Source organism: Cervus elaphus, chromosome 5 (genome assembly GCF_910594005.1).
Source record: "Cervus elaphus chromosome 5, mCerEla1.1, whole genome shotgun sequence".
Lineage (NCBI taxonomy): Eukaryota > Metazoa > Chordata > Mammalia > Artiodactyla > Cervidae > Cervus > Cervus elaphus.
In genome coordinates, this window is record NC_057819.1 from 119,028,909 (window position 1) to 119,039,355 (window position 10,447).

The following is a 10,447-nucleotide window of genomic DNA, read 5'->3' on the forward strand; positions in this document are numbered from 1 at the left end:
GATACAGAGGTGGCAGGGAGCAGGGGAAAGGGCCCTCTGAGGTGGGGTGACATCCTTCATGGGATGTGTGAGGGCAGAGCCTTCAAGACCAAAGGAACAGCCATTGCATCACAGAGAGAAACTTCCGGGACCATTGCTTACTCTTGTAATAAGTGTATCTGCCTTCAGCACATTTTAATAAGAGTATTACCCAAACTGACTAAGCAACGAGTAAGAATAATTACTTGTCTCCTTCAGAACCCTCAGGTCCAGGATCTGGATTCTTTCTTCTCGGTTCATTTAGGGACTATTAAAATTATGCAGGCAGCCCAACTCACAAGAGTCTGGTACATAAATGAGGATTATTGATCTGTGATCTGAGGCATGACTGACAAGCCAAGGGGATCTCCCCAGGAAAGGAAGCTGCTGCTTGAGAAACTGAAGATCAGAAGTTGATTGTTAAAAATACACTATAAACTGGGGGGAAAAAAAGAATACACCAGAGTCTAGGAGTTCGTGCTACAAAGAGAAGCTCCCGTTCAGCCATGGTGCTGTCCACACCAGTGAGGCAACAACAGAGCAGATCTGTAGTAACACTACCTAGCATCTGTTTAAACCTTAATACTCTTTAAAAAGGCTTTTCATATGTTTAATCCTCACAGCACCCCTGTGAAGTATCAGTATAATCATCGCCTTTTTACAGATGAGGAAATCTGAAGTTCAAGGAGAATAAACAGTTTACCAAGGACATACAACTATTGTTAATCGTTAAAGTAATTAGCCTAAGATTAAGGAGGGGAGGTTTGATATAAATGATATTTGACATAGGGGTTTAAACATTCTTGGCTCCAACCAGCTGTGCCTGCCTGGGAACATGCCACACCTGCTCAGAGGTTAATCCTGTCCCCTGCCATGTGGGGAGCATGAGGAGGAGAGGGGCACTGCCCAAACCCCCCACCCCACCCCCCCACCCCCCGCCACGCCTTCCAGGGGAAAGGAGAACACTGCAACTGTCAGAAGTGTGATATCAATACAGCTCTGAAAAGTCCATGAAATCAGCTACATTATGTTGGTTGTGCAACACTGTACAATTTGCAACTTTTTCATCAAAATAGAAAAATTTTAATCTACCGCATTTACTCTGTGTCTTAGGGCCCTGCCGGCAAGGCTCGGCCTGGGGTGAAGGGAGGAGCCCTTCATCTTCCCAAGGCTGTCTGCTGGGCTGGGGCCAGTGTCATGGGCTGTGTCCTGTGGAGTGGCACCGTGCCGGCTGCTCAGAAGGGCCCACACCAAGTTCGATGCTCTGCTGTCACCATCTTAAAATTCTTAACAATTTTTTAACAAGGGCCCCAGTCCTGCTCCTGCTTCTGTCTTGCTGCTTCTTCCTCCCTCTTCCTCCTTCCTCAGTAAAAAGGGGTCTTCTCTTTTCTTTTTTGGCCACACTGAGAGGCACGCAAAACTATCCCAACCCAGGCCCCCTGCAGTGGAAGAATGGAGTCTTAACCACTGGACCACCAGGGAAGTCCAAGAGGGGTCTTCTCTTGACTTATTTTTTCCCTTCCTATGTTGTTAGGTGTCCTTGATAGCCTGGGGTTGGGTCTTCTCACCAGGGAGGACCCCTGCCCACCGTGGCTTTTTCTGCCTTTCCAAGCCCTTCTCTTCCCTCCCATCAGTTGGGCCTTCCAGACACGCCCAGCCTGGACACCTGGGCTCACACTGACTGCTCCTGGAAGGACTCTGCACACGCTCCATCTTCTCATGACTGCTGCCTTCTTCTCATTCAGGGCTCAGCTCCAACCTTCCCCTCTGAGGTTCCTTTCCCACCAGCGACCTTATCCTGTGCCACTGCCACTCCTCAGAGCCCTCCGCTGCTCTCACTTCCACCACATTATGAGGCTTTATCGTATTCATGACACCTGGAACCATTATTTATTGATTGTCTGCCTCTAGACTGTAAGCTCCTTGGGTTCAAGAGATTTTGTCTGCTTTGTTCACAGTGGTATCCTGCACATAGTTGGTGCTCAATGTTTACTGGTTGGATGAGTACACACAATGTCACTCAGGTGCCGGGTCCCTATAGAGATCAGGCATCAAGGCAAAGAAAGTCAAGTTCTAGCATCTAATCCAGCGGGAAATAGTGGAGGGCTCCTCTGACAGTCCAGTGGTTGGGACCCTGGGCTTCCACTGCAGGCAGGGGGCATGGGTTCGATCCCTGGTCAGGGAACTCCACCTGCTGTGCAGTGCCCCCAAAAAGAAAGTAGTGGGACTGGAGGTGGAGTGCATGCGGGTAGCCCAGGGACTGTGGACAGAGGTTCCCATAAATGTTTCTCAGGAGCCAGGCACACCTGGAAAGAGCAGGGGCCAGAACCTGCAAGACAGCAAAGCTGCCAGCTCCCTAAGGAGGAGGCCCACTCAGGGTGGGTTCATGATAACAGAGGCTGCAACAGAGTGAACAAGCTGTTCCACTCTGAATCTTTTTTTTTTTTTTTGCAATGCTCATGAACTTTTATTTAACGAGTCACAGTCAAAATCCAAACTGTTGAACAATCTTCAGAGAAAACTGGAATGTGCAAGGCTGAGTCCGTCGCTTTAGATATCATCAATGTCTTCATCATCATCTCCGATGTCATCAAACTGGATCTCATCATCATCTCCAGGACCGAATGTATCAGTTTCATTGATTTTAGCATGTTCTGGAAGCTCGCCGTACGCCTTCAGACTTCTAGCCTCATCTGCATTGTATTTTAGAATCACATCAGCTTTATTATCCTGGTAGTCCCGTAGACCAACCAATATAATGTCTGAGGTATTAATCCAGACCTTCTTTCTCAGTTTCCCTCTGATGTGACACAATCTTTTAACACCATCGAAGCACATAGCTTCCAGTCGTCCGTTTCCCAACATTTTGATTACTTGGGCATACTCTTGTCCATCTTCTTTGAACACGAGCTCTCTCTTTTCAGATTCATTCTCATTCTTGCCTCTGCGTCTGTTTTTACCTCCTTTACCTTTATTCTTAGGCATGGCGCTGACGACTCACTTGAGGCGTCTCCGACTTCTCTCCGAGTGGCGGCGGCAACTCCTTCGAAGGGAGACGCGTGAGATAGGGTGACACGAACCGGCTGCGAGAGACCGGGTCGCGTCTGCGGGAGTCTAGCGACGGACGCCTCCTGAGAACCGCCTTCGCCGACTGAGCCGCAGCAAATGGCGTCGCGACTGCTCGCGTCCGTTAACCCCGCCTCCCCACTCTGAATCTTTAAATGCCACCAGCACTCGGATAATTCCCAAATCTATGCCACAAGCTAAGGATGTCACTTGAGCCTTGAACTGGTTTATCTAAATGCCTCCTGACACCTCTTTCCCCTAGAAAACCCTCAGGCACCATAAATTCGGTCTGTCCAAAGCACATACCAGGGTTGAAATCCTGGGATCACTGTTTCATTTGTTCTCTGCTTCATCTTGGCCCCATTACTGGGTTCTCAGTTTCGTTAACTGTCAGTCAGGTATAAAAAATAATCCAGCAGCCCAAGCAGCCCCCTATAACTTAGCAGCCCCCTGTAGCAGCCCCCACTATAACTTGCAGAGAACAGCATTGAAAGCCAACCTCTGTAGACTATTCTGTATTTACAAGACTACTTTGTGTAAGACACACTTTACCATATATTGTATATTTAGCAGTTATATAGGTGGTATGTCCCCAGGTAACTTTTGCCTGGAGAGAATAACCATGTGTTAGTAAGTGAGTCTGTAGCAGGAAGCACTGATCTACATTTCTTCTCTAAAGTCCCAGAGAGCAGTGAAGAGGAGATAAAACCTTCAAGCTTTTGATGAGTTTCAGGTTGTTGCCTTCAGCCAGGGTCAGCTTCTTCATGAGGCACGGGGCACAGTCTCCTTTGCAGTGCAGTGACTTGGGCCCATCAGCTTTTAGGGGCTTTTGAAAGCATTTTTAATTTTGGTTTATTTTAAAACCAGAAGAGGGGAATTCCCTGGTGGCCCAGTGGTCAGGACTCTGAGCTTTTACTGCTGAGGGCCAAGGTTTGATCCCTGATCAGGGGACTAAGATCCCACAAGCCCACAAGCTGCACCATGCAGCCAAAGATTATGTTTTTTTAAAAAATAAATTAAAAAAAAACAAAACCAGAAAGAAAAAATGAACAGTATAATAATGAACATATGATAATGAAGGCAGCCTCGATTACGTTTGTTTTTATACCAATCAGTTCAGTTCAGTTCAGTCGCTCAGTCATATCCGACTCTTTACGACCCCATGGGCTGCAGGATGCCAGGCCTCCCTGTCCATCACCAACTCCAGGAGTTCACCCAAACTCATGTCCATTGAGTCAGTGATGCCATCCAACCATCTCATCCTCTGTTGTCCCCTTCTCCTCCTGCCTTCAATCTTTCCCAGCAACAGGGTCTTTTCAAATGAGTCAGGTCTGATTTCCTTTCAGATGGACTGGTTGGATCTCCTTGCAGACCAAGGGACTCTCAAGAGTCTTCTCCAACACCACAGTTCAAACCATCAATTCTTCAACGCTCAGCTTTCTTTATAGTCCAACTCTCACATCCATACATGACCATTGCAAAAACCATACCTTTGACTAGACAAAGGTATTTGTTGACAAAATAATGTCTCTGCTTTTAATTTATTTATTTTTGTCTCTGCTTTTTAATATGCTGTCTAGGTTGGTCATAACTTTTCTTAGGACTGACTGGTTTGACCTCCATGCTGTCCAAGAGACTCTCAACAGTCTTCTCCAGCACCACAATTCAAAAGCATCAATTCTTCAGCTCTGCCATGGGCAATGTTGAGACCCAGAGTAAGGGTGTAGCAGCCAGAGGCAAGAACCTGGAGAAACAAAAGCCCTGAGGTGGGGAATTTTAGGCATTTAAAGAGCTAAAGGGAGGTGGGGATAGGGTCACCAGAAAGAATGGTGGAGGAAGTTGGAAAGAGGACTAGACCACCAAGGGCCTTGTAAACCCTGCTGAGTTAGGATGTTTTCTTATTACAGGGAGAAAGGTGTGGGAGAGTTTTAGGAGAGGGAGTGATCTGACCTGAATTACAATTTTAAAAGATTAGTGTTTAGCTCTGCTGAAAAATATGCTGTGGGAGGGTGGGGCAATCAGAAGGAGCAGTCTGGAGGCTCCCGGGTGATGCAGGCAGCTAAGGGGGTACTAAACGTCGGAGGTGGCTAGAAAGATGGAGGGATGGGGGTTCAGAGGGGACCTAGTGGTTGTGGGGCTGCTGAGGGAGGAGTGGAATCAGGACAGATGATAGATGAGGTGAGGGTTGTTGTTGTTGGTCATGAGCTCAGTCGTGTCCCATTCTTTGCGACCCCCTAGACTGCAGTATGCCAGGCCTCCCTGGCCTTCTCCGTCTCCCAGAGCTTGCTTAAACCCATGTCCTTTGAGTCAGTGATGCCATCCAACAGTCTCATCTGTCACCCCCTTCTCCTTCTTTCAATCTTTCCCAGCATCAGGGTCTTTTCTAATGAATCAGCTCTTCACATTAGGTGACCAAAGTATTGGAGCTTCAGCATCAGCGCTTCTAATGAATATTCAGGATTGATTTCCTTTAGGATTGACTAGTTTGATCTCCTTGCAGTCCAAGGGACTCTCAAGAGCCTTCTCCAACACCACAGTTCAAAAGCATCAATTCTTAGGCAGGATAGAGGCGCTCAGCTTTTTTTATGGTCCAACTCTCACATCCATACATGACTAGTGGAAAAACCATGGCTTTGACTATACAGACTTTTGTTGGCAGAGTAATATCTCTGCTTTTTAATAAGCTATCTAGGTTTGTCATAGCTTTTCTTCCAAGGAGCAGTAAGAGTCTTTTAATTTCATGGCTGCAGTCACCATCTGCAGTGATTTTGGGACTCAAGAAAATAAAATCTGTCACTGTTTCCATTGTTTCTTCATCTATTTGTCATGAAGTGATGGGACCGGATGCCATGATCTTACTTTTTTGAATGTCGAGTTTTAAACCAGCTTTTTCACTCTCCCCTTTCACTTTCATCAAGAGGTGCTTTAGTTCCTCTTCGCTTTTTACCATAGAGGTGGTGTCATCTGCATATCTGATATTTCTCCTGGCAATCTTGATTCCAGCTTGTGCTTCATCCAGCATGGCATTTCTCGTGGTATACTCTGCATATAAGTTAAATAAACACCTTGAGCAGAGGTGAGGGGATTGCTGTTATTGAATGAGAAAGAAGACCTCTTTAAGACCTCTATTTGGATGTGTTAAGTTGGTGTGTTGGTGCCATGTCACAGGGGAGATGCTGAGAAGAAAGTAGAGGAGTACTTGGACCTGGGGCTTCCCTGGACCTGGTGGCTCAGGTGGCAAAGAATCTTCCTGCAATGCAGGAGACCTGGTTTTGATCCCTGGGTTGGGATGATTTCCTGAAGAAGAAAATGACAACCCACTCCAGTGTTCTTGCCTGGGAAATCCCATGGATAGAGAAACTTGGTGGGCTACAGTCCATGGGGTTGCAAAGAGTCAGACCCAACTGAGCTACTAACATACATACATGGGGCTGGATTCGGGGGATATCAAGCTTCGATGCTGGAAGTATGGGTGGCATCAGCATGCAGCTGGTATTAAAGCCACCAGCCTAGATGAGACCACCTGGGAACTGAAGAGGAAGGGCCCAGAACAATGACCTGTGTTCCCCCAACATCCATAGGACTGGTGGAAGGGAAGGATCAAGGAAGGAGGGGGCAAACTGAATGTGTGGTGAGGCAGAAGCCCAGCAGAGACTGCTGTGAGTGACACCCGGCCAATGCCAGAGAAGGTCTTTTAGGTTTGGTGAAGAAGTCACCCTGACTGTAGGCAGTCTGAGTGGAGTGGTGGAAATGGAAGTTAAATTTGGGCGGGCCTGTTCCTTACCTGATCTGGATTAAAAAGTAGCTATGGAGGACCTTTGGGTGTCAAATGAGGAAATATGAAATGGACTTTGTATTAGATTATTGTGTCAGCATTCAATGTCTTGGATGTGATAATGGTCTGCAGTTATGATACAGGAGGGAAGAGGGCAGGGCACAACCTTTAGAAGAATGATGTAACCATTGAGGATACAACAAAAACTAATTAGAGCTGATTAGGCCCAAGATGGTGGGAGATTCGACTTCCAGTGGACCTTGAGCCTTGTTATACCCTCCCTGTGGTGTGTTGTTGTTCAGTCTCTCAGTCGTGTCCAGCTCTTTGCGACCCCATGAACTGCAGCACGCCAGGCTTCCCTGTTCTTCACCATCTCCCAGGGCTTGCCCAAACTCGTGTCTGTTGAGTCAGTGATGCCATCCAATCATCTCATCCTCTGTTGTCCCCATGTATGAGCATCCACATGGCACACTCAGACTTCCTGGGTGGTCCAGTGGTTAGGACTCTTCACTTTCAGTGCCATGGACAGGGTTGAATCACTGGTCAGGGAACTAAGATCTCACAAGCCAAGCAGCGTGACAAAAAAAAAAAAAAAACCTACCCCATATTTTGGGTCACTCTCACCTTTTGAGGTAGATGGCATTCTGTCTGTGGAAAATGTATCTCTAAATATCCTCTTCTTAGCTATGACTTTGCCTCTTGCTGAATTACTTCTGCACTAAGACATTAAGAACCTAAGCTTCATTAAATCCTGAGACCAGATGTGCAATCTCAGTTAAAAGACAGTGGGTTCAAGTCCCAGTCTGAGTTTTGGCTGGGTTGGAGTTCGATCTGAGTTGTGCAGTTTCAGTTATGTAAGAGAGGTCTGACTCTTAGGAGATACACGTTTTAGTGTTTATTGGAATATTTAGGGTTGAAGGAGCAAAATGCCGGGAACTTTCAAGTGGTTCAACAATAGCAACAAATTATACATGTATATTGGAGAAGGAGATGGAAACCCACTCCAGTGTTCTTGCCTAGAGAATTCCACGGACAGAGAAGCCTGGCAGGCTACAGTCCATGGGGTCACAGAGAGTCAGACATGACTGAGTGACTAACATATATGTATCTGTCTGTATTATGTAAAATATATATAAATCATTTGTATGTTATATATGGGCTTCCCAGTTAGCTCTAGTGGTAGAGAACTCACCTGCCAATGCAGGAGACATAGGAGACTCAGGTTCAATCCCTGGGTTGGGAAGATTCCCCTGGAGGAGGGCATGGCAACCCACTCATTATTCTTGTCTAGAGAATCCCATGCACAGAGGAGCCTGGCAGGCTAATGTCCACAGGGTCACAAAGAGTCAGACATGACTGAAATGACTTAGCACGCACACCTGCATGTTATATATAGGTATGTGTATAGGTATATTATTTATTAGAAAGAGATAGCACATGTGGCAGAATGATAATTGGAAAATCTAGGTGAGGGGTAGTTCAATAGATTTTCAACTTTTCTGTAGGTTTAAATTTTTACTTAATGAGCTGGCAGGGCTGTGTTCCAGCCCTGTTGGTTGTTTGACCTGAGGCATCCAGCACTGGTGCCTGCAGGCTGTGGGGTGGGGCCAGGTTTTGGTACCTCCAGGAGAGCTCATGCAGGTCCGTGTTCCCAGTACATTTGTCATCAGTCTCCTTGTCCCCACAATGAGCCCCGGTTGCCCCACACACACACACCCACAACCCCTGCGCTCCCCCCACCCAGGAGACCCTCTATGACCCGAAGTTTTTGAAGAGCTGGATGATCCAAGTAGCAGGTCATTTTCCCTCAAATAATCTCTTTGATTTTGGATATGAAGTTCAGCCACAGTGGGAGTCACATGACTAGACACTATCTGACCATCAGAATTTGGGATCTCAACAAGGAAAACCACCCCTTTGAGACTTACCTGGTTCACAACAGTAAGCTGTGCTCTGGCTTGGAAAACGACTGCATTTTTGAGTTGAGTGTGTGTGCAATGGGTCAGACAGTCTCATCACAACAGCTACTACAACAACTTGAGAATATTTGACTGAAACACCAACCGCGATGTTACACTTAAGGCCTCGAGGGAAAACAGCAAACCCCAAGCTATCCTAAAAAACAAGCCTGGGAGGCAAGCAGGGAAAAAGACATCAGTGTCAACTTTAGTAAAAAGTTCTGGACTTTAGTAAAAAAAGATCTTGCTTACAGCTCAGCATCCTTCAGAAAATATTGTAGCAGTGACAAATAACCTATATGTATTCCAGTTATTACTTAATAATCTCATATACTGAGTACTAGTTAAACATGTTCCTAAATGTTTCTTTGGATGTTCATTTGATGGATCAGCCTTATCTTCCCTCTGCTGGAAACAATTGGGAAAGAATTCCGCGGAGTTCAACTTTTCCAAATCCCCAGCTCTAAGAAATTTTGTCAAATCCAACAGGTTCTGGGACATTTCTGTTTAGAATTGAGAACTGTCAGCTAACAGAAATTATTCCATAGCTGACTTGAATTTCTGATGCTTTTATTGCCCCATTTCCTCTGGTGGATCCAGTGTTTTGTTTCTAGGTGTCTGCAGAGATAAAAATGAGATCATACTGTTTAAAGAGAAAAAAATATGTTTTTTTGAATTAAGCAATTGGAAAATTTCAACTAAAAATAAATACCCATTTACTATCAAAAAAAAAAAAAAAAAAAGAGTGAACAGCAGGTGAAGAGGAAGTGGAAACAGCCAAGTTGTCAAGGAGAGTTGTCCAGGTAATAGTACCTGTAGAGGACAGTGAGGTCAAGAGAGGGTTTTATACCAAAACGTTTGAAATGAGAGCCAACATAGTTGTTGACAGGAATACCCCAGTGGAAAGGGAGAAATTGATGGTATAAGAAGGGGGTGGAAGGTTCTGGGTAAAGTCCTTGGGAAGGCAGGTGAGTGGCCCCAAGCTTGGAGGCGACACTGTGCTGAGGTGCTGTGCCAGGCCCTGGGGTCAGCGGCGGGGGGCATCCTTTTCTGCAGGAAATAGGGTCTGAGGCTCTCAGCTGACAAGAATTAGGAGGGGCAAGTAGTTGTTTCAAGATGATTGGGGCACAGAGCCAAGAAAAAAATGGACACATTTGTTGTTTTGTGTCTAAGATCTGAAGGGAGATTATTCACCAGCTTAGCGAAAGGGCCAACAGAGGAGAGCGGTTAAGTCCATACACCTCTGCTACTCAGTTTTTCTATCTGTAACATGAGGGGAACTGAACCAGGGGCTCTCAAAGGATGCTGCAAACTCCTGTTCATACAAGGTCCCTTATGACCCCTGATGGGCTGCTTTTACTGAGTAGCGTGTGTTTGGCTGGTTTAAGGATTCAAGATGGCTAGTAAAAATTGGACACTTGCCTAAGAGGTTTCTAATTGAGGGTAAAAGCCAGGAGGTAAGAGAGACACTTGAAGACTACTTAAGGCTTGAGGGCACCCCGGGGGAACAAGGGGGTGGCCCAGAGGTCGCTGGGGCTCTGAGATGTCTTGACAACGTGTGGGTAAACGCAGTACGAGGTCCCTTGGAGAGTAAATTCTGCTGTCTCCGGTCTCTCACGGAAGCTGGCAT

The 10,447-nt window shown here is 46.2% G+C and overlaps 1 protein-coding gene and 1 pseudogene across 1 annotated transcript; one reads left to right on the plus strand and one right to left on the minus strand.

Moving 5' to 3' along the window:
- Window positions 1-2,453: 2,453 nt before the first annotated feature.
- Window positions 2,454-3,219, minus strand: LOC122695268 (eukaryotic translation initiation factor 1A, X-chromosomal). The gene has a single exon (XM_043904954.1). The coding sequence runs from the start codon at window positions 3,001-3,003 to the stop codon at window positions 2,569-2,571; it is 435 nt and encodes a 144-aa protein (XP_043760889.1). The 5' UTR covers window positions 3,004-3,219; the 3' UTR covers window positions 2,454-2,568.
- On the plus strand, window positions 3,002-9,154 carry LOC122693252 (annotated as a pseudogene).
- The last annotated feature ends 1,293 nt before the right edge of the window (window positions 9,155-10,447 follow it).